Source organism: Pseudophryne corroboree, chromosome 10, assembly GCF_028390025.1.
Source record: "Pseudophryne corroboree isolate aPseCor3 chromosome 10, aPseCor3.hap2, whole genome shotgun sequence".
NCBI classification, from domain to species: Eukaryota; Metazoa; Chordata; class Amphibia; order Anura; family Myobatrachidae; genus Pseudophryne; species Pseudophryne corroboree.
The window spans coordinates 54,855,428-54,879,698 of record NC_086453.1 but is presented as its reverse complement, the minus strand read 5'-3'; the positions used below and the strand labels follow the sequence as shown (position 1 = coordinate 54,879,698).

Sequence of the window (24,271 nt, the reverse complement as noted above, 5' to 3'; positions counted from 1 at the left end):
CTTGATGCTCTGATAAATACCCCCCTAGAAGCGGTATTCATTGTATGTAGGCGACAAGTTTACATCTAAACAACCAAAATGTGAGAGATCTTACTGCGGTGCTCTGTGATGGTTCCACTCCACCATTCATTTCAGAGTTTTGATCCTTTTTCCCTTCTTCCAACTCGCTGACGGCACCTGGTCCCTTCTTCTTCTTTAGTTTGGCCAGGATAGAGGACTCTCTTTCAGGGAAAGGGGGCATCTCCTCCAGAACTGTTGCCTACAAAACAAAAAGATGGAAATAAAAGTGAAGACACAACTGTATAATTAATGATAAATCCATTTTTCTGACCCCAATGGGGGGGGGCACTGGGGTGCAGAGTGCAGAGGCAGGAGTTTAGGACCTATACATTTACCAGCAAGAGGTCATGCTACTCCAGCTCTAGTACCCCCTTGGCTGCATAACTTCGTACTTTCCTAGCAAAGCCCCAAAGAACAGAAAACTTGCTCAAATAAGCACAATCATCCTAACAAGGATAACACTGAAAAATAGAAACAAGAACAAAGGGCATAAACGGTGGCATCCAGTGTCTCTCATTGGAGAGCGATCCCATTTTCTGGTTCATCCACTGGGGGACAGTGGAAGACCCTAAGAAATGGTTATGTTCGGAGGCTACAGTGTGCTGAACCTTACATAAAAAAAGTGGCATCAGAAATCTGTACAATTTCGTGAAGGTGAACATCAATGACCAGGTGGCAGCCTGGCACTCGCTTTGCCAGGTCCGCATGCGGGTACCTCATGGGCGAAAATGGCATGGGGTCTCAGAGCAATGTGGTGGAATGAGCCCTCGCCCTTTAAGGGAAAAGTTGTCCTACCCCAATGTAAGTATGACTAATTACTAAAATAATTTGGCCCGTTTAAAGGGGGCAAAAAGTAATCTGTCCAGCCCAATTCTAGTCCTGCAGGCATAGGTACAATGCCTACAGGTGTAGGCTGACCCAATAATTACGAGGCAGTTTATAACACTGAGGCACACCCAGCGAGCGGTTTAGTTCTGGTTCCAGCATGTATGAAATTCCCTGACAAATAAGAGCAAAGCTGAAACTGAATGTCAGTGGGTAATGATACACACTCTCCGCCAACAGTCATCTAATAGAGAAAAACTTGGGAGTTCTTACAAGGACATCTGTGCTTGCAATGGAGCTGAGCTTCAGGTACTCGACTGCCCTCTGCTGGAGCTCCACATCTGCGTTTCTGATCTGGCTATCGGAGCGCAGCACGTCTTGGATGGTGGGCTTGGTTTCTGGGAACAGGTTAATGAACTTGATGTAGGTGGAGAGAAGGAGGGCTCGGGTTGACACGCTGCACAAGTGGAACTTGGAGTGCAGGAGGTTGAACTGCACCAAGGGGCTGGTAAAGAAAGAAAATCAGTGATTGATAAGTTATCTAAGAACACTCACAAACCAGACTTATCACCTGAAACGCCCCCACCCCCAGCCCAGCCACTGAGGTCTCACCTCGACCTGGGATCTCCAGCAATGAGGTTACCAAATTCACCCAGGATGTAACCTCCAACTTTCACCATGTTCTCGTGACATGCAGGAGCCTGCAGAGCCTGAAAAACAAGAATTATAGAAAATGTTGGTGTTAAAGACGCCATAATGTCAACAAGTACAACATACCGACAGATAAAGTGTCGACAACCACAATGTCAACACCCAATTTAAAATGCCTAAATCCTAAAATTTCTACTGTCAACATTCTGAGTAGACATTTCTTCTGTCCACCTTTTGGCTGTATCAACATTTTAACCATGGTGATGTGACATTATGGTGTCGACCTTTTGACTATCGATATGACTAGTTCCCAGTAGTGTTTACAAGAAGCTTTCGGCCGGGTGGAAAGAACCAGAAAGCTTGCAAAACATAAAAAGGCAAAACAGAACCGAAGACGTAAGCTCAGGATTAGCTGCTCGTCTTTTTACACTGATCGCCCATAGATACTAAGCAGCATGATCGTGTCCCCGTGAAGAAGAGGTTTGTGTAAGTGTATTATATGCAAAATTTATTACCTCAAACACAGTTTTAGCGGCATAGCCTTGTACATCATCCCGGTTAATGACAATCTGGATGACGCGGTACCAGACCTCCTCACTGACGTAATCCCCAGCTATTCTAATCAGGTTCAGAATCGTGTCCACGTACCAGCTATAATCCACAGCATACTTCTCCGCTAGGACGGCTACTTTCAGGACCTTTAGTTGGAATGAAGATCGTAATGATAAAAACAAGACAACTGCATGTGCAAAATAAACTCCAAAAGGCCAAGTCTACAGAGATTTTATATATATATATATATATATATATATATACACACACATATATATATATACACACATATATATATATATATACACATACATACATATATACATATATATATATATATACACATACACACACACATACATACACACACATACCGGTTTACATCAGTTCTATAAGCTATGTTTTTGGCGAGTAGGAATTGCCATGATGATCCCTACATACTGTATATTGAGAGCAATGACAACTTATCTGGGAACGCTTACTGCAGAGAATAAGTGGGATACGAATACACCCACTGTAGCCAACATTACTGCTGTAATAGGAGTCTATTGATTCAAGTCAGTGACTTTAACATATAAAAAGATTTTATACTTCTGTCAAATACACTGTGGCACACTGGAACCGTGGGGTAAAGAGGTGCAGACAGTAGCTTGCGTACTTTAAGAAATTCTCACTGAAAGTCTGTTCCCTTCCCACTCTACATCCACCGGCCTGAATGCCTGTCATTTTTCTAACTAAAAGAAAGGAAGACAACAATCTGCTGTCCTCATACATCCAACTGGAAACATGGGGACTTCCCGAACTCCTCCTTCAGGGGCGGAGCTCTGAAGACGCTGTGTGCAAAACCTGTGTGTCCAAGACTAACACCTATAGATGCCACAAACATGCTGACACTGCAAAGTAGGTCTGCTCGGATGCAAGCTGACCTCTCTCTTTTGCACAAGATATAGAACCAAATTAGCCCTCTGTTTTCTGAGACTTTGAAATCTACTCCAGTGCTGCCCCTGCACCCCCCCCCCCCCCCTCCCTTTTCTACTAGAGACTGACCCTGTGTTAAGATGGGAATGACAATATCCCCACTAAGGTGAAATCTGGATACTGCCATCAGCCTAAAAAGAGGAGTATGTTTGTAGAAAAGATAAGATTTAGCAATCTGTAAGACAGAGCTCCTATGTCTGAAACTGCCCCTCACCTGACTCATTTCCCAGCACTGGGATCTCTACTATGTACAAGCCCTGGTGTCCGTACCACACCACACTGTAAAACTCCTCTTTCTCTGTGTAGAGAGAGGAGCTCCGTTACAGCTGCTGCACCTCTACAGCACAGTCTTGTACTAAGGCGCAGGCTGCTGTATGATAACCTGCCAGACAGGAGCTGTCATTGCGGCAACAGCTGTAGGTGCTAAAAGAAACATAATACAATAAAAACTCATCATCAATTTATAGCTGCCATAGGCAGTACAATAGTATAAGCAGCACTGCATAAACCGGATATCATACCGGCTAGAAGACACAGAGAAGGAACGGTTCAGACTTTCCAAGAGTTTTTCATAAAGTGCTGAAGCTCCTGCTGACCCCTCCGACGCCCACTGTTCCTGTCCTCCCAGCTGACTGTATGAGAAATATAGCTGTGTATGGAGGGCATACATAAGGGATAGCACTGGTGAACCAATGGTTATCTTTACTCCAATTACGTCAGTTATTCCTAGTGAATTGATAGGCTCACTTTTAGTATTGGTTCAACCCACCAAAGGGCTTCCTCCACGGCACATAAGTGGCCACATCATTACCAGCAGCACTTACAGTAAATCGCACTGCAGAACAGTGTGCATGCTGACAATACAATAGGCGGAATCATGTTTGTGTAGTGGAGCACTGATACAGCCACTTACAATTTCCTCCCGGATGGAGTAGTCTGCGGTCTCCAGGTAGCTCAACATTTCAGAGACAATCTGCTTAGAGTTGGTACGGTCGCACATGGCATACAGAAGATCTGCCGCCCGCTGCCTCACACTGACATCTCGCTCAGTCTATAAGAACACATCAACATAAAATGAATACGTGTAAAGTAGTAATGGCAGCAACATATAGGAAAGGAAATGCTACAGATAAAACGGAAAAAAAAGAAGAAAAAAAAAAGATTTCCAGAGTCAAGGATATTTGAATGAATTTAGGGTAATTTGAGGGTGCCGATCCCAAATATGCCATTGGTTTTACCGGATTGGCTCTATTTTTTGAGCTATCGCATACAACTTGAAATAGCAATTGAAATTTTTCCCATAAGCGATTTAGACCGGTTTGTCTTAATAGTTGTGCTTTGGGGGGACATTTACTAAGCAGTGATAAGAGCAGAGAAGTGAGCCAGTGGAGAAGTGCCCATGGCAACCAATCAGTACTGAAGTAACATCTATAATTTGCATACCATAAAATGATACACAGCTGCTGATTGGTTGATGGGGCAACATCTCCACTGTCTTTCTTCTCCGCTCTTATCACTGCTTAGTAAATGTCCCCCTTGATCTTCATTGTGTACTTACTGCATCTGATACTTTTAGTTACTTGTTTCTTCGTTCACAAGCATCATTAAAGAGCATTGATTGATCGAGAAAAGATCATTCTTCTACCTCTCCATATAAAGTTGGTATTAATGAAGCAATTTGTTAAGGCCCTGAATAGAGACGGTGATTGCTTCAAGTATATTTGCAGGTCATTTCCAGGACTGAGCATTGAAAAAATAAAAGCTGGTGTCTTTCATGGTCCACAAATTCAAAAACTTCTGAATGATTCTAATTTTATAAAATCTATCGGTGGAATTCAAATGTTTGAAAAGTGGGTTGGGTGTCTGTTTTATCCTGTCTATTAGATAGGAAAAAACAGACTCCCAGCTGACTTTTCAAACATTTGAATCTCCCCCTATGAATCCTGTTGAATCTTCTACCAGGGCCACTTAAGTTTCTGTCATTAAGATTGTTTTGGGAAATCACAAAGCAGAGAATTAGCAAGTATTGGTTGAAAACATGCCAAAAAAATTTGGAGAAGATAGGGGCATAAAGGTGCACTTTCTTCACAGTCACTTGGACAGATTCCCGGTTAATTTAGGAGACTACAGTGAGGAACAAGGTGAGAGATTTCACCAGGACATAAAAGTGATGGAGGAGAGGTATCAAGGTAGATAGGACAGGCGTATGATGGGCTGACTACTGGTGGGGTCTTATACGTGACTGTGACAATCACTCCTATAAAAGAAAAAATAAGAATTTACTTACCGATAATTCTATTTCTCGTAGTCCGTAGTGGATGCTGGGAACTCCGTAAGGACCATGGGGAATAGCGGCTCCGCAGGAGACTGGGCACAAAAGTAAAGCTTTAGGACTACCTGGTGTGCACTGGCTCCTCCCCCTATGACCCTCCTCCAAGCCTCAGTTAGGATACTGTGCCCGGACGAGCGTACACAATAAGGAAGGATTTTGAATCCCGGGTAAGACTCATACCAGCCACACCAATCACACCGTATAACCTGTGATCTGAACCCAGTTAACAGCATGATAACAGAGGAGCCTCTGGAAAGATGGCTCACAACTATAATAACCCGATTTTTGTAACAATAACTATGTACAAGTATTGCAGACAATCCGCACTTGGGATGGGCGCCCAGCATCCACTACGGACTACGAGAAATAGAATTATCGGTAAGTAAATTCTTATTTTCTCTGACGTCCTAGTGGATGCTGGGAACTCCGTAAGGACCATGGGGATTATACCAAAGCTCCCAAACGGGCGGGAGAGTGCGGATGACTCTGCAGCACCGAATGAGAGAACTCCAGGTCCTCCTCAGCCAGGGTATCAAATTTGTAGAATTTAGCAAACGTGTTTGCCCCTGACCAAGTAGCTGCTCGGCAAAGTTGTAACGCCGAGACCCCTCGGGCAGCCGCCCAAGATGAGCCCACCTTCCTTGTGGAATGGGTTTTTACAGATTTTGGCTGTGGCAGGCCTGCCAGAGAATGTGCAAGCTGAATTGTACTACAAATCCAACGAGCAATAGTCTGCTTAGAAGCAGGAGCACCCAGCTTGTTGGATGCATACAGGATAAACAGCGAGTCAGATTTCCTGACTCCAGCCGTCCTGGAAACATATATTTTCAAGGCCCTGACTACGTCCAACAACTTGGAGTCCTCCAAGTCACTAGTAGCCGCAGGTACCACAATAGGTTGGTTCAGATGAAACACTGAAACCACCTTAGGGAGAAAATGAGGACGAGTCCTCAATTCCGCCCTGTCTGAATGGAAGATCAGATAAGGGCTTTTACAGGATAAAGTCCGCCAATTCTGACACGCGCCTGGCCGAGGCCAGGGCCAACAACATGACCACTTTCCATGTGAGATATTTTAACTCCACAGATTCAAGTGGTTCAAACCAATGTGACTTTAGGAACCCCAAAACTACATTGAGATCCCAAGGTGCCACTGGAGGCACAAAAGGAGGCTGTATATGCAGTACCCCTTTTACAAACGTCTGAACTTCAGGTAGTGAAGCTAGTTCTTTCTGGAAGAAAATTGACAGGGCCGAAATTTGAACCTTAATGGACCCCAATTTTAGGCCCATAGACACTCCTGTTTACAGGAAATGCAGGAATCGACCTAGTTGAAATTCCTCCATCGGGGCCTTACTGGCCTCGCACCACGCAACATATTTTCGCCAAATGCGGTGATAATGCTTTGCGGTTACATCCTTCCTGGCTTGATCAGGGTAGGGATGACTTCATCCGGAATGCCTTTTTCCTTCAGGATCCGGCGTTCAACCGCCCTGCCGTCAAACGCAGCCGCGGTAAGTCTTGGAATAGACAGGGTCCTTGCTGGAGCAGGTCCCTTCTTAGAGGTAGAGGCCACGGGTCCTCCGTGAGCATCTCTTGAAGTTCCGGGTACCAAGTCCTTCTTGGCCAATCCGGAGCCACGAGTATAGTTCTTACTCCCCTCCATCTTATAATTCTCAGTACTTTTGGTATGAGAGGAAGAGGAGGGAACACATACACTGACTGGTACACCCACGGTGTTACCAGAGCGTCCACAGCTATTGCCTCAGGGTCCCTTGACCTGGCGCAATACCTGTCCAATTTTTTGTTTAGGCGGGACGCCATCATGTCCACCTTTGGTTTTTCCCAATGGTTTACAATCATGTGGAAGACTTCTGGGTGAAGTCCCCACTCTCCAGGGTGGAGGTCGTGCCTGCTGAGGAAGTCTGCTTCCCAGTTGTCCACTCCCGGAATGAACACTGCTGACAATGCTATCACATGATTTTCCGCCCAGCGAAAAATCGTTGCAGCTTCTGCCATTGCCCTCCTGCTTCTTGTGCCGCCCTGTCTGTTTACGTGGGCGACTGCCGTGATGTTGTCCGACTGGATCAGCACCGGCTGACCTTGAAGCAGAGGTCTTGCTTGGCTTAGGGCATCGTAAATGGCCCTTAGCTCCAAAATATTTATGTGAAGTGATGTCTCCAGGCTTGACCACAAGCCCTGGAAATTTCTTCCCTGTGTGATTGCTCCCCAGCCTCGCAGGCTGGCATCCGTGGTCACCAGGACCCAGTCCCGAATGCCGAATCTGCGGCCCTCTAGAAGATGAGCACTCTGCAACCACCACAGGAGAGACACCCTTGTCTTTGGTGACAGGGTTATCCGCTGATGCATCTGAAGATGCGATCCGGACCATTTGTCCAGCAGGTCCCACTGGAAAGTTCTTGCGTGGAATCTGCCGAATGGAATTGCTTCGTAGGAAGCCACCATTTTTCCCAGGACCCTTGTGCACTGATGCACTGACACTTGGCCTGGTTTTAGGAGGTTTCTGACTAGTTCGGATAACTCCCTGGCTTTCTCCTCCGGGAGAAAACACCTTTTCCTGGACTGTGTCCAGGATCATCCCTAGGAATAGAAGACGTGTCGTCGGGATCAGCTGCGATTTTGGAATATTGAGAATCCAACCGTGCTGCCGCAGCACTATCTGAGATAGTGCTACCCCGACTTCCAACTGCTCCCTGGATCTTGCCCTTATCAGGAGATCGTCCAAGTAAGGGATAACTAAAACTCCCTTCTTTCGAAGGAGTATCATCATTTCGGCCATTACCTTGGTAAAGACCCGGGGTGCCGTGGACAATCCAAACGGCAGCGTCTGAAACTGATAGTGACAGTTCTGTACCACAAACCTGAGGTACCCTTGGAGAAGGGTAAATTGGGACATGTAGGTAAGCATCTTTGATGTCCAGAGAGACCATATAGTCCCCTTCTTCCAGGTTTGCAATCACTGCTCTGAGTGACTCCATCTTGAATTTGAACCTTTGTATGTAAGTGTTCAAGGATTTTAGATTTAAAATTGGTCTCACCGAGCCGTCCGGCTTCGGTACCACAAATAGTGTGGAATAGTACCCCTTTCCCTGTTGCAGGAGGGGTACCTTGATTATCACCTGCTGGGAATACAGCCTGTGAATGGCTTGCAATACTGCCTCCCTGTCTGAGGGAGACGTCGGTAAAGCAGACTTTATGAAACGGCGAGGGGGAGACGTCTCGAATTTCTTGAGACGGGCCCCCACCGTGCCTGAGTCCGCTTGTAAAGCCCCAGCGTCATGCTGAGGACTTTGCGGAGGCGGGAGAGGGCTTTTGTTCCTGGGAACTGGCTGTTTGCTGCAGCCTTTTTCCTCTCCCTCTGCCACGGGGCAGAAATGAGGCGCCTTTTGCCCGCTTGCCCTTATGGGACCGAAAGGACTGCGCCTGATAATACGGCGTCTTCTTAGGTTGAGAAGCTACCTGGGGTAAAAATGTGGATTTTCCAGCAGTTGCCGTGGCTACCAGGTCTGATAGACCTACCCCAAATAACTCCTCCCCCTTATAAGGCAATACTTCCATGTGCCTTTTAGAATCCGCATCACCTGACCACTGCCGCGTCCATAAACCTCTTCTTGCAGAAATGGACAGCGCGCTAACTCTTGATGCCGGTCGGCAAATATCCCTCTGTGCATCACGCATATATAAAAATGCATCTTTCAAATGCTCTATAGTCAGTAATATACTGTCCCTATCTAGGGTATCAATATTTTCAGTCAGGGAATCCGACCACGCCACGCCCGCACCGCACATCCAGGCTGAGGCGATTTCTGGTCGCAGTATAACACCCGTGTGAGTGTATATACATTTTAGGATATTCTCCTGCTTTCTATCGGCAGGTTCCTTTAGGGCGGCCGTATCAGGAGAGGGTAGTGCTACCTGTTTAGACAAGCGTGTGAGCGCTTTATCCACCCTAGGGGGTGTTTCCCAACGTGCCCTATCCTCTGGCGGGAAAGGGTACGATGCCAATAACCTTTTAGGAATTATCAGTTTTTTATCGGGGGAAACCCACGCCTCATCACACACTTCATTTAATTCCTCGGATACAGGAAAAAATAAGAATTTACTTACCGATAATTCTATTTCTCGTAGTCCGTAGTGGATGCTGGGAACTCCGTAAGGACCATGGGGAATAGCGGCTCCGCAGGAGACAGGGCACATCTAAAGAAAGCTTTAGGATCACCTGGTGTGCACTGGCTCCTCCCCCTATGACCCTCCTCCAAGCCTCAGTTAGGATACTGTGCCCGGACGAGCGTACACAATAAGGAAGGATTTTGAATCCCGGGTAAGACTCATACCAGCCACACCAATCACACTGTACAACTTGTGATCTGAACCCAGTTAACAGCATGATAATAGAGAAGCCTCTATAAAAGATGGCTCACTACAACAATAACCCGAATTTTTTGGTAACAATAATTATGTACCAGTATTGCAGACAATCCGCACTTGGGATGGGCGCCCAGCATCCACTACGGACTACGAGAAATAGAATTATCGGTAAGTAAATTCTTATTTTCTCTGACGTCCTAGTGGATGCTGGGAACTCCGTAAGGACCATGGGGATTATACCAAAGCTCCCAAACGGGCGGGAGAGTGCGGATGACTCTGCAGCACCGAATGAGAGAACTCCAGGTCCTCCTCAGCCAGGGTATCAAATTTGTAGAATTTTACAAACGTATTTGCTCCTGACCAAGCAACTGCTCGGCAAAGTTGTAAAGCCGAGACCCCTCGGGCAGCTGCCCAAGATGAGCCCACCTTCCTTGTGGAGTGGGCATTTTAAGATTTTTGGCTGTGGCAGGCCTGCCACAGAATGTGCAAGCTGAATTGTACTACAAATCCAACGAGCAATCGTCTGCTTAGAAGCAGGAGCACCCAGTTTGTTGGGTGCATACAGGATAAACAGCGAGTCAGATTTTCTGACTCCAGCCGTCCTGGAAACATATATTTACAGGGCCCTGACCACGTCAAGCAACTTGGAATCCTCCAAGTCCTTAGTAGCCGCAGGTACCACAATAGGTTGCTTCATGTGAAATGCAGAAACCACCTTAGGTAGAAATTGAGGACAAGTCCTCAATTCTGCCCTGTCAGAATGAAATATTAAATAAGGGCTTTTATATGATAAAGCCGCCAATTCTGACACACGCCTGGCTGAAGCCAGGGCTAACAGCATCGTCACCTTCCATGTGAGATATTTTAAGTCCACAGTGGTGAGTGGTTCAAACCAATGTGACTTTAGGAAACTCAACACAACATTGAGATCCCAAGGTGCCACTGAAGGCACAAAAGGAGGCTGTATATGCAGTACCCCTTTTACAAATGTCTGAACTTCAGGCACTGAAGCCAGTTCCTTTTGGAAGAAAATCGACAGGGCCGAAAATTGAACCTTAATGGACCCTAATTTTAGGCCCATAGACAGTCCTGTTTGCAGGAAATGGAGGAAACGACCCAGTTGAAATTCCTCTGTAGGGGCCTTCTTGGCCTCCCACCACGCAACATATTTTCGCCAAATGCGGTGATAATGTTTTGCGGTTACGTCCTTCCTGGCCTTGACCAGGGTAGGGATGACTTCATCTGGAATGCCTTTTTCCTTCAGGATCCGGCGTTCAACCACCAAGCCGTCAAACGCAGCCGCGGTAAGTCTTGGAACAAACAAGGCCCCTGCTGGAGCAGGTCCTTTCTTAGAGGTAGAGGCCACGGTTCGTCCGTGAGCATCTCTTGAAGTTCCGGATACCAAGTTCTTCTTGGCCAATCCGGAGCCACGAGTATCGTTCTTACTCCCCTTTGCCGTATAATTCTCAGTACTTTTGGTATGAGAGGCAGAGGAGGGAACACATACACTGACTGGAACACCCACGGTGTTACCAGAGCGTCCACAGCTATTGCCTGAGGGTCTCTTGACCTGGCGCAATACCTGTCCAGTTTTTTGTTGAGGCGGGACGCCATCATATCCACCTTTGGTTTTTCCCAACGGTTCACAATCATGTGGAAGACTTCTGGATGAAGTCCCCACTCTCCCGGGTGTAGATCGTGTCTGCTGAGGAAGTCTGCTTCCCAGTTGTCCACTCCCGGAATGAACACTGCTGACAGTGCTATCACATGATCTTCCGCCCATCGAAGAATCCTTGCAGCTTCTGCCATTGCCCCCCTGCTTCCCGTGCCGCCCTGTCTGTTTACGTGGGCGACTGACGTGATGTTGTCCGATTGGATCAATACCGCCTGACCCTGAAGCAGGGGTTTCGCTTGACTTAGGGCATTGTAAATGGCCCTTAGTTCCAGAATGTTTATATGAAGAGATGTCTCCAGGCTTGAACATAAGCCCTGGAAATTCCTTCCCTGTGTGACTGCTCCCCAGCCTCGCAGGCTGGCATCCGTGGCCACCAGGACCCAGTCCCAAATGCCGAATCTGCGGCCCTCTAGAAGATGAGCACTCTGCAACCACCACAGGAGGGATACCCTTGTCCCCGGTGACAGGGTTATCCGCTGAAGCATCTGAAGATGCGACCCGGACCATTTGTCCAGTAGGTTCCACTGGAAAGTCTTGCGTGGAATCTGCCGAATGGGATTGCTTCGTAGGAAGCCACCATTTTTACCCAGAACCCTTGTGCATTGATGCACTGAGACTTGGTTCGGTTTTAGGAGGTTCCTGACTAGCTCGGATAACTCCCTGGCTTTCTCCTCCGGGAGAAACACCTTCTTTCTGGACTGTGTCCAGGATCATCCCTAGGAACAGAAGACAAGTCGTCGGAACCAGCTGCGATTTTGGAATATTGAGAATCCAATCGTGCTGCCGCAACACTACCTGAGATAGTGTTACACCGACTTCCAAGTGTTCCCTGGATCTTACCCTTATCAGGGAATCGTCCAAGTAAGGGATAACTAAAATTTTCTTCCTTCGAAGGGATATCATTTCGGCCATTACCTTGGTAAAGACCCGGGGTGCCGTGGACCATCCCTACGGCAGCGTCCGAACTGATAGTGACAGTTCTGTACCATAACCTGAAATACCCTTGGTGAGAAGGGTAAATTTTGACATGAAGGTAAGCATCCTTGATGTCCTGAGACATCATGTAGTCCCCTTCTTCCAGGTTTGCAATCACTGCTCTGAGTGACTCAATTTTGAATTTGAACCTCTGTATGCAAGTGTTCAAAGATTTTAGATTTTAGATTTTAAAATCGGTCTCACCGAGCCGTCTGGCTTCGGTACCACAATAGTGTGGAATAATACCCCGTTCCCTGTTGCAGGAGGGGTATCTTGATTATCACCTGCTGGGAATACAGCTTGTGAATGGTTTCCAAAACTGCCTCCCTGTCAGCGGGAGACGTCGGTAAAACAGACCTTTGGAAACGGCGAGGGGGATACGTCTCGAATTCCAATTTGTACCCCTGAAATATTACCTGAAGGATCCAGGGGTCTACTTGCGAGTGAGCCCACTGCGCACTGAAATTCATTGAGAACGGGACCCCACCGTGCCTGAACTTGTAAAGCCCTAGCGTCATACTGAGGGCTTGGCAGAGGCGGAAAAGAGTTTCTGTTCCTTGGAACTGGCTGATCTCTGCAGCCATTTTCCTCTCCCTCTGTCACGAGCAGAAAAGAGGAACCCTTTTGTCCGCTTGCCAACCAGGACTGCGCCTGATAATACGGCGTCTTATTTTGAGAGGCAACCTGGGGTACATCCCCTTTTTTGTTAAGGCAATACTTCCAAATGCCGTTTGGAATCCGCATCACCTGACCACTTTACTGGTATAATTGGACAACGCACTTATACTTGATGCCAGTCGGCAAATATTCCGCTGTGCATCATGCATATATAGAAATGCATCTTTTAATTGCTCTATAGGCAATAATATACTGTCCTTATCTAGGATATCAAATTTCCAGTCAGGGAATCCGACCACGCCAACCCAGCACTGCACATCCAGGCTGAGGCGATTGCTGGTCGCAGTATAACACCAGTATGTGTGTAAATACATTTTAGGATACCCTCCTGCTTTCTATCAGCAGGATCCCTAAGGGCGGCCATCTCCAGAGAGGGTAGAGCCCTTGTTCTTACAAGCGTGTGAGCGCCTTATCCCCCCTAGGGGGTGTTTCCCAACGCACCCTAACCTCTGGCGGGAAAAGGTATACTGCCAATAACTTTTTAGAAATTATCAATTGTTATCGGGGGGAAACCCACGCATCATCACACACCTCATTTTATTTCTCAGATTCAGGAAAACTACAGAAAGTTTTTCCTCACCAAACATAATACCCCTTTTTTTGGTGGTATTTATATTATCAGAAGAGTGTAAACTTTTTCCATTGCCTCAATCATGCAATGTGTGGCCCTATTGGAAATCACGGTTGTCTCTTCACCGTCGACACAGGAGTCAGTATCCGTGTCGGCGTCTGTATCTGAGGTAACGGGCGCTTTAGAGCCCCTGTATGAGACGTCTGGACATGCACAAGCTGAGTAGCCGGCTGTCTCATGTCAACCACTGTCTTTTATACAAAGCTGACACTGTCACGCAATTTCAACAGTACATCCACTCAGGTGTCGACTCCCCAGGGGGTGACAACACTATTACAGACACTCTACTCCGTCTCCTCATCATTTTTCTCCTCATACATGACGACACAAACGTACCGACACACAGCACACACACAGGGAATGCTCTGATAGAGGACAGGACCCCACTAGCCCTTTGGGGAGACAGAGGGAGAGTTTGCCAGCACACACCAGAGCGCTATATATATATACAGGGATAACCTTATATAAGTGTTTTTCCCTTTATAGCTGCTGTATTGTTTATACTGCGCCTAATTTGTGCCCCCCTCTCTTTTTTAACCCCTTTCTGTAGTGTAGTGACTGCAGGGGAGAGCCAGGGAGCTTCCCTCCAACTGAGCTGTGAGGGAAAATGGCGCCAGTGTGCTGAGGAGATAGGCTCCGCCCCTTTCTCGGCGTCCTTATCATCCGTTTTCTTGTATGTTTTGGCAGGGGTTAAATGCATCCATATAGCCCAGGAGTTATATGTGATGCATTTATTTTAGCCATAAAAGGTTTTCTATCGATTTATTGCGTCTCAGGGCGCTGCCCCCCCAGCGCCCTGCACCCTCAGTGACCGGAGTGTGAAGTGTGCTGAGAGCAATGGCGCACAGCTGCGGTGCTGTGCGCCTACCTTTATCTGAAGACAGGAAAGTCTTCTGCCGCCGATTTTTCCGGACCTCTTCGCTCTTCTGGCTCTGTAAGGGGGCCGGCGGCGCGGCTCCGGTGACCCATCCAGGCTGAACCTGTGATCGTCCCTCTGGAGCTAATGTCCAGTAGCCTAAGAAGCCCAATCCACTCTGCACGCAGGTGAGTTCGCTTCTTCTCCCCTTAGTCCCTCGATGCAGTGAGCCTGTTGCCAGCAGGTCTCACTGAAAATAATAAACCTAAACTAAAACTTTCACAAAGAGCTCAGGAGAGCCCCTAGTGTGCACCCTTCTCGTCGGGCACAGAAAATCTAACTGAGGCTTGGAGGAGGGTCATAGGGGGAGGAGCCAGTGCACACCAGGTGATCCTAAAGCTTTCTTTAGATGTGCCCTGTCTCCTGCGGAGCCGCTATTCCCCATGGTCCTTACGGAGTTCCCAGCATCCACTAGGACGTCAGAGAAACTACAGGCAGTTTTTTCTCACCAAACATAATACCCTTTTTAGTGGTACTTGTATTATCAGAGATATGCAATACATTTTTCATTGCTTCAATCATGTAACGTGTGGCCCTAGTGGAAGTCACGTTTGTCTCCTCATCATCGACACTGGAGTCAGTATCCGTGTCTGTGTCTGCCATTTGAGGTAACGGGCGTTTTAAAGCCCCTGATGGCGTTTGAGACCCCTGGACAGGCACAAGCTGAGTAGCCGGCTGTCTCATGTCGTCAACTGTCTGTCGTAAAGAGCTGACACTGTCACGCAATTCCTTCCATAAGCTCATCCACTCAGGTGTCGACTCCCTAGGGGGTGACAACTCTATAATAGGCAATTGCTCCGCCTCCATCTCATTTTCCTCCTCAAACATGTCGACACAATCGTACCGACACACCGCACACACACAGGGAATGCTCTGATAGAGGACAGGACCCCACTAGCCCTTTGGGGAAACAGAGGGAGAGTATGCCAGCACACACCAGAGCGCTATATATAGACAGGAATACCACTATAAAATGTGCTTTTCCCTTTATAGCTGCTGCCCCCCTCTCTTTTTTACCCTTTTCTGTAGTGCAGGACTGCAGGGGAGAGTCAGGGAGACGTCCTTCCAGCGGAGCTGTGATGGAAAATGGCGCCCGTGTGCTGAGGAGATAGGCTCCGCCCCCTTCTCGGCGGCCTTTTCTCCCGCTTTTTGGTGAGTTCTGGCAGGGGTTAAAATACATCCATATAGCCCTGGGGGTTATATGTGGTGTATTTATGCCAGCCAAGGTGTTTACATTGCTGCTCAGGGCGCCCCCCCCTAGCGCCCTGCACCCTCAGTGACCGAAGTGTGAAGTGTGCCTGAGTAACAATGGCGCACAGCTGCAGTGCTGTGCGCTACCTTGTTGAAGACTGATGTCTTCTGCCGCCGATTTTTCCGGACCTCTTCTTGCTTCTGGCTCTGTAAGGGGGCCGGCGGCGCGGCTCTGGGACCGAGCTCCGAGGCTGGGCCTGTGTTCGGTCCCTCTGGAGCTAATGGTGTCCAGTAGCCTAAGAAGCCTAAGCTACCACCACTTAGGTAGGTTCGCTTCTTCTCCCCTTAGTCCCTCGGTGCAGTGAGCCTGTTGCCAGCAGGTCTCACTGAAAATAAAAAACCTAAAACTAAACTTTCACTAAGAAGCTCAGGAGAGCCCCTAGTGTGCACCCTTCTCGGCCGGGCACAAAAATCTAACTGAGGCTTGGAGGAGGGTCATAGGGGGAGGAGCCAGTGCACACCAGGTAGTCCTAAAGCTTTACTTTTGTGCACAGTCTCCTGCGGAGCCGCTATTCCCCATGGTCCTTACGGAGTTCCCAGCATCCACTAGGACGTCAGAGAAAATAAGATTTTACTTACCGATAAATCTATTTCTCGGAGTCCGTAGTGGATGCTGGGGTTCCTGAAAGGACCATGGGGAATAGCGGCTCCGCAGGAGACAGGGCACAAAAAGTAAAGCTTTTCCGATCAGGTGGTGTGCACTGGCTCCTCCCCCTATGACCCTCCTCCAGACTCCAGTTAGGTACTGTGCCCGGACGAGCGTACACAATAAGGGAGGATTTTGAATCCCGGGTAAGACTCATACCAGCCACACCAATCACACCGTACAACTTGTGATCTAAACCCAGTTAACAGTATGATAACAGCGGAGCCTCTGAAAGATGGCTTCCTTTAACAATAACCCGAATTAGTTAACAATAACTATGTACAACTTATGCAGATAATCCGCACTTGGGATGGGCGCCCAGCATCCACTACGGACTCCGAGAAATAGATTTATCGGTAAGTAAAATCTTATTTTCTCTATCGTCCTAGTGGATGCTGGGGTTCCTGAAAGGACCATGGGGATTATACCAAAGCTCCCAAACGGGCGGGAGAGTGCGGATGACTCTGCAGCACCGAATGAGAGAACTCCAGGTCCTCCTTAGCCAGAGTATCAAATTTGTAAAATTTTACAAACGTGTTCTCCCCTGACCACGTAGCTGCTCGGCAAAGTTGTAATGCCGAGACCCCTCGGGCAGCCGCCCAAGATGAGCCCACCTTCCTTGTGGAGTGGGCCTTTACAGATTTAGGCTGTGGCAAGCCTGCCACAGAATGTGCAAGTTGGATTGTGCTACAGATCCAACGAGCAATCGTCTGCTTAGACGCAGGAGCACCCATCTTGTTGGGTGCATACAATATAAACAACGAGTCAGATTTTCTGACTCCAGCTGTCCTTGCAATATATATTTTTAATGCTCTGACAACGTCCAGTAACTTGGAGTCCTCCAAGTCACTTGTAGCCGCAGGCACTACAATAGGCTGGTTCAGATGAAATGCTGACACCACCTTAGGGAGAAAATGCGGACGAGTTCGCAGTTCTGCCCTGTCCGAATGGAAAATCAGATATGGGCTTTTGTAAGATAAAGCTGCCAATTCTGACACTCTCCTGGCAGAAGCCAGGGCTAGAAGCATGGTCACTTTCCATGTGAGATATTTCAAATCCACCTTTTTTAGTGGTTCAAACCAATGAGATTTTAGGAAGTCCAAAACCACATTTAGATCCCACGGTGCCACTGGAGGCACCACAGGAGGCTGTATATGCAGCACTCCCTTAACAAAGGTCTGGACTTCAGGGACTGAAGCCAATTCTTTTTGAAAGAAAATCGACAGGGCCGAAATTTGAACCTTAATAGATCCCAATTTGAGACCCATTGACAATCCTGATTGCAGGAAATGTAGGAATCGACCCAGTTGAAATTCCTCCGTCGGAGCACTCCGATCTTCGCACCACGCAACATATTTTCGCCAAATTCGGTGATAATGTTGCACGGTTACTTCCTTCCTTGCTTTAATCAAAGTAGGAATGACTTCTTCCGGCATGCCTCTTTCCTTTAGGATCCGGCGTTCAACCGCCATGCCGTCAAACGCAGCCGCGGTAAGTCTTGAAACAGACAGGGACCCTGCTGAAGCAAGTCCCTCCTTAGAGGTAGAGGCCACGGATCTTCCGTGATCATCTCTTGAAGTTCCGGGTACCAAGTCCTCCTTGGCCAATCCGGAACCACTAGTATCGTTCTTACGCCTCTTTGCCGTATAATTCTCAATACTTTTGGTATGAGAGGCAGAGGAGGAAACACATACACCGACTGGTACACCCAAGGCGTTACCAGCGCGTCCACAGCTATTGCCTGCGGATCTCTTGACCTGGCGCAATACCTGTCCAGTTTTTTGTTGAGGCGAGACGCCATCATGTCCACCATTGGTCTTTCCCAACGGGTTACCAGCATGTGGAAGACTTCTGGATGAAGTCCCCACTCTCCCGGGTGAAGATCGTGTCTGCTGAGGAAGTCTGCTTCCCAGTTGTCCACTCCCGGGATGAACACTGCTGACAGTGCTATCACATGATTCTCTGCCCAGCGAAGAATCCTTGCAGCTTCTGCCATTGCCCTCCTGCTTCTTGTGCCGCCCTGTCTGTTCACATGGGCGACTGCCGTGATGTTGTCCGACTGGATCAATACCGGTTTTCCCTGAAGCAGAGGTTCTGCCTGGTTTAGAGCATTGTATATTGCTCTTAGTTCCAGAATGTTTATGTGAAGAGACGTTTCCAGGCTCGTCCATACTCCCTGGAAGTTTCTTCCTTGTGTGACTGCTCCCCAGCCTCTCAGGCTGGCGTCCGTGGTCACCAGGATCCAATCCTGTATGCCGAATCTGCGGCCCTCCAATAGATGAGCACTCTGCAACCACCACAGAAGAGACACCCTTGTCCTTGGAGACAGGGTTATCCGTAGGTGCATCTGAAGATGCGACCCTGACCATTTGTCCAACAGATCCCTTTGGAAAATTCTTGCGTGGAATCTGCCGAATGGAATCGCTTCGTAAGAAGCCACCATTTTTCCCAGGACTCTTGTGCATTGATGTACAGACACCTTTCCTGGTTTTAGGAGGTTCCTGACAAGCTCGGATAACTCCTTGGCTTTTTCCTCCGGGAGAAAAACCTTTTTCTGAACCGTGTCCAGAATCATCCCTAGGAACAGCAGACGAGTTGTCGGCATTAACTGGGATTTTGGAATATTCAGAATCCACCCGTGCTGTTTTAGCACTTCTTGAGACAGTGCTAATCCCATCTCTAGCTGTTCTCTGGACCTCGCCCTTATTAGGAGATCGTCCAAGTATGGGATAATTAATACGCCTTTTCTTCGAAGAAGAATCATCATCTCGGCCATTACCTTTGTAAAGATCCGAGGTGCCGTGGACAATCCGAACGGCAGCGTCTGAAACTGATAGTGACAGTTTTGTACAACGAACCTGAGGTACCCCTGGTGTGAGGGGTAAAGTGGAACGTGGAGATACGCATCCTTGATGTCCAAGGATACCATAAAGTTCCCCTCTTCCAGGTTCGCTATCACTGCTCTGAGTGACTCCATTTTGAACTTGAACTTCTTTATGTACAGGTTCAAGGACTTCAGATTTAGAATAGGCCTTACCGAGCCATCCGGCTTCGGTACCACAAAAAGAGTGGAATAATACCCCTTCCCTTGTTGCAGAAGAGGTACCTTGACTATCACCTGCTGAGAGTACAGCTTGTGAATGGCTTCCAACACCGTCTCCCTTTCGGAGGGGGACGTTGGTAAAGCAGACCTCAGGAAACGGCGAGGTGGATCTGTCTCTAATTCCAACCTGTATCCCTGAGATATTATCTGCAGGATCCAGGGATCTACTTGCGAGTGAGCCCACTGCGCGCTGTAATTTTTGAGACGACCGCCCACCGTCCCCGAGTCCGCTTGAGAAGCCCCAGCGTCATGCTGAGGCTTTTGTAGAAGCCGGGGAGGGCTTCTGATCCTGGGAAGGAGCTGCGTGTTGCTGTCTCTTCCCTCGACCTTTGCCTCGTGGCAAATATGAATAGCCCTTTGCTCTCTTATTTTTAAAGGAACGAAAGGGCTGCGGTTGAAAAGTCGGTGCCTTTTTCTGTTGGGGAGTGACTTGAGGTAGAAAGGTGGATTTCCCGGCTGTAGCCGTGGCCACCAAATCTGATAGACCGACTCCAAATAACTCCTCCCCCTTATACGGCAAAACTTCCATATGCCGTTTTGAATCCGCATCGCCTGTCCACTGTCGCGTCCATAAAGCTCTTCTGGCCGAAATGGACATAGCACTTACCCGTGATGCCAGTGTGCATATATCCCTCTGTGCATCACGCATATAAAGAAATGCATCCTTTATTTGTTCTAACGACAGTAGAATATTGTCCCTGTCCAGGGTATCAATATTTTCAATCAGGGATTCTGACCAAACTACCCCCGCACTGCCCATCCAGGCAGTTGCTACAGCTGGTCGTAGTATAACACCTGCATGTGTGTATATACTTTTTTGGATATTTTCCATCCTCCTATCTGATGGATCTTTAAGTGCGGCCGTCTCAGGAGAGGGTAACGCCACTTGTTTAGATAAGCGTGTTAGCGCCTTGTCCACCCTAGGAGGTGTTTCCCAGCGCTCCCTAACCTCTGGCGGGAAAGGGTATAATGCCAATAATTTCTTTGAAATTATCAGCTTTTTATCAGGGGCAACCCACGCTTCATTACACACGTCATTTAGTTCTTCTGATTCAGGAAAAACTATAGGTAGTTTTTTCATACCCCACATAATACCCTGTTTAGTGGTACCTGTAGTATCAGCTAAATGTAACGCCTCCTTCATTGCCAAAATCATATAACGTGTGGCCCTACTGGAAAATACGGTTGATTCGTCACCGTCACCACTGGAGTCATCGCCTGTGTCTGGGTCTGTGTCGACCGACTGAGGCAAAGGGCGTTTCACAGCCCCTGACGGTGTTTGAGTCGCCTGGACAGGCACTAATTGATTGTCCGGCCGTCTCATGTCGTCAAACGACTGCTTTAGCGTGTTGACACTATCCCGTAGTTCCATAAATAAAGGCATCCATTCTGGTGTCGACCCCCTAGGAGGTGACATCCCCATATTTGGCAATTGCTCCGCCTCCACACCAATATCGTCCTCATACATGTCGACACACACGTACCGACACACAGCAGACACACAGGGAATGCTCCTAATGAAGACAGGACCCACTAGCCCTTTGGGGAGACAGAGGGAGAGTTTGCCAGCACACACCAAAAGCGCTATATATATATCAGGGATAGCCTTATAATAAGTGCTCCCCTATAGCTGCTTTGTTATATAAAAATATCGCCATAAATTTGCCCCCCCTCTCTGTTTTACCCTGTTTCTGTAGTGCAGTGCAGGGGAGAGACCTGGGAGCCGTCCTGACCAGCGGAGCTGTGAGAGGAAATGGCGCCGTGTGCTGAGGAGATAGGCCCCGCCCCTTTTCCGGCGGGCTCGTCTCCCGCTATTTTGAGAAATCAGGCAGGGGTTAAATATCTCCATATAGCCTCTAGGGCTATATGTGAGGTATTTTTAGCCTTTATAGGTACTCATTTTGCCTCCCAGGGCGCCCCCCTCCCAGCGCCCTGCACCCTCAGTGACTGCCGTGTGAAGTGTGCTGAGAGGAAAATGGCGCACAGCTGCAGTGCTGTGCGCTACCTTTAGAAGACTGCAGGAGTCTTCAGCCGCCGATTCTGGACCTCTTCTGTCTTCAGCATCTGCAAGGGGGCCGGCGGCGCGGCTCCGGTGACCATCCAGGCTGTACCTGTGATCGTCCCTCTGGAGCTTGATGTCCAGTAGCCAAGAAGCCAATCCATCCTGCACGCAGGTGAGTTGACTCCTTCTCCCCTCAGTCCCTCGCTGCAGTGATCCTGTTGCCAGCAGGAATCACTGTAACATAAAAAACCTAGCTAAACTTTCTCTAAGCAGCTCTTTAGGAGAGCCACCTAGATTGCACCCTTCTCGGCCGGGCACAAAAATCTAACTGGAGTCTGGAGGAGGGTCATAGGGGGAGGAGCCAGTGCACACCACCTGATCGGAAAAGCTTTACTTTTTGTGCCCTGTCTCCTGCGGAGCCGCTATTCCCCATGGTCCTTTCAGGAACCCCAGCATCCACTAGGACGATAGAGAAATAAGAATTTACTCACCGGTAATTCTATTTCTCGTAGTCCGTAGTGGATGCTGGGACTCAGTAAGGACCATGGGGAATAGCGGCTCCGCAGGAGACTGGGCACAACTATAAAGAAAGCTTTAGGTCTAACTGGTGTGCACTGGCTCCTCCCACTATGACCCCCCTCCAGACTTCAGTTAGGATACTGTGCCCGGAAGAGCTGACACAATAAGGAAGGATTTTGAATCCCGGGTAAGACTCATACCAGCCACACCAATCACACCGTATAACTCGTGATACAATACCCAGTTAACAGTATGACAACAACTGAGCCTCTCAACAGATGGCTCAACAATAACCCTTTAGTTAAACAATAACTATATACAAGTATTGCAGACAATCCGCACTTGGGATGGGCGCCCAGCATCCACTACGGACTACGAGAAATAGAATTACCGGTGAGTAAATTCTTATTTTCTCTGACGTCCTAAGTGGATGCTGGGACTCCGTAAGGACCATGGGGATTATACCAAAGCTCCCAAACGGGCGGGAGAGTGCGGATGACTCTGCAGCACCGAATGGGCAAACTCTAGGTCCTCCTCAGCCAGGGTGTGAAACTTGTAGAATTTAGCAAATGTGTTTGACCCCGACCAAGTAGCTGCTCGGCAAAGTTGTAAAGCCGAGACCCCTCGGGCAGCCGCCCAAGAAGAGCCCACCTTCCTTGTGGAATGGGCTTTCACTGATTTAGGATGCGGCAGTCCAGCCGCAGAATGTGCAAACTGAATCGTACTACAGATCCAGCGAGCAATAGTCTGCTTTGAAGCAGGTGCACCCAACTTGTTGGGCGCATACAGGATAAATAGCGAGTCAGTCTTTCTGACTCCAGCTGTCCTGGAAACATAGATTTTCAGGGCCCTGACTACGTCTAACAACTTGGAAGCCTCCAAGTCTTTAGTAGCCGCAGGCACCACGATAGGTTGGTTCAGATGAAAAGCTGATATCACCTTAGGGAGAAACTGGGGACGAGTCCTCAATTCTGCCCTATCCATATGGAAAATCAGATAAGGGCTTTTACATGACAAAGCCGCCAATTCTGATACACGCCTGGCCGAAGCCAAGGCCAACAACATGACCACTTTCCACGTGAGATATTTCAATTCCACGGTTTTTAGTGGCTCAAACCAATGTGACTTTAGGAAATCCAACACCACGTTGAGATCCCAAGGTGCCACAGGAGGCACAAAAGGGGGCTGAATATGCAGCACTCCCTTAACAAAAGTCTGAACTTCAGGTAGTGAAGCCAGTTCTCTCTGGAAGAAAATCGATAGAGCCGAAATCTGGACCTTAATGGAACCCAATTTTAGGCCCATAGTCACCCCTGACTGTAGGAAGTGCAGAAAACGGCCCAGCTGAAATTCCTCCGTTGGGGCCTTCCTGGCCTCACACCACGCAACATATTTTCGCCAAATGCGGTGATAATGGTTTGCGGTAACTTCTTTCCTAGCTTTAATCAGCGTAGGAATGACTTCCTCCGGAATGCCCTTTTCCTTCAGGATCCGGCGTTCAACCACCATGCCGTCAAACGCAGCCGCGGTAAGTCTTGGAACAGACAGGGCCCCTGCTGCAGCAGGTCCTGTCTGAGCGGCAGAGGCCATGGGTCCTCTGAGATCATTTCTTGCAGTTCCGGGTACCAAGCTCTTCTTGGCCAATCCGGAACAATGAGTATAGTTCTTACTCCTCTTCTCCTTATTATCCTCAGTACCTTTGGTATGAGAGGAAGAGGAGGGAACACATAAACCGACCGGTACACCCACGGTGTCACTACAGCGTCCACAGCTATCGCCTGAGGGTCTCTCGACCTGGCGCAATATCTTTCTAGCTTTTTGTTTAGGCGGGACGCCATCATGTCCACCTGTGGCTTTTCCCAACGGTTTACAAGCAGTTGAAAGACTTCCGGATGAAGTCCCCACTCTCCCGGGTGGAGGTCGTGTCTGCTGAGGAAGTCTGCTTCCCAGTTGTCCACTCCCGGAATGAACACTGCTGACAGTGCTAACACGTGATTTTCCGCCCATCGGAGAATCCTTGTGGCTTCTGCCATCGCCGTCCTGCTTCTTGTGCCGCCCTGTCGGTTTACATGGGCGACTGCCGTGATGT

General features: G+C 48.3%; 1 protein-coding gene across 2 annotated transcripts in view; it reads right to left on the bottom strand.

Moving 5' to 3' along the window:
* Positions 1 to 24,271, bottom strand: part of AP2A1 (adaptor related protein complex 2 subunit alpha 1) — a 188,874-nt gene that overhangs the window by 58,049 nt on the left and 106,554 nt on the right. For both annotated transcript variants that reach the window (XM_063942412.1, XM_063942413.1), the window contains exons 10-14: positions 3,980 to 4,117; positions 2,052 to 2,234; positions 1,498 to 1,595; positions 1,159 to 1,390; positions 95 to 259 (exon numbers count right to left, since the gene is read on the bottom strand). In XM_063942412.1, the coding sequence (XP_063798482.1) occupies positions 95 to 259; positions 1,159 to 1,390; positions 1,498 to 1,595; positions 2,052 to 2,234; positions 3,980 to 4,117 (816 nt within the window). The remainder of the gene's footprint in view (positions 1 to 94; positions 260 to 1,158; positions 1,391 to 1,497; positions 1,596 to 2,051; positions 2,235 to 3,979; positions 4,118 to 24,271) is intronic.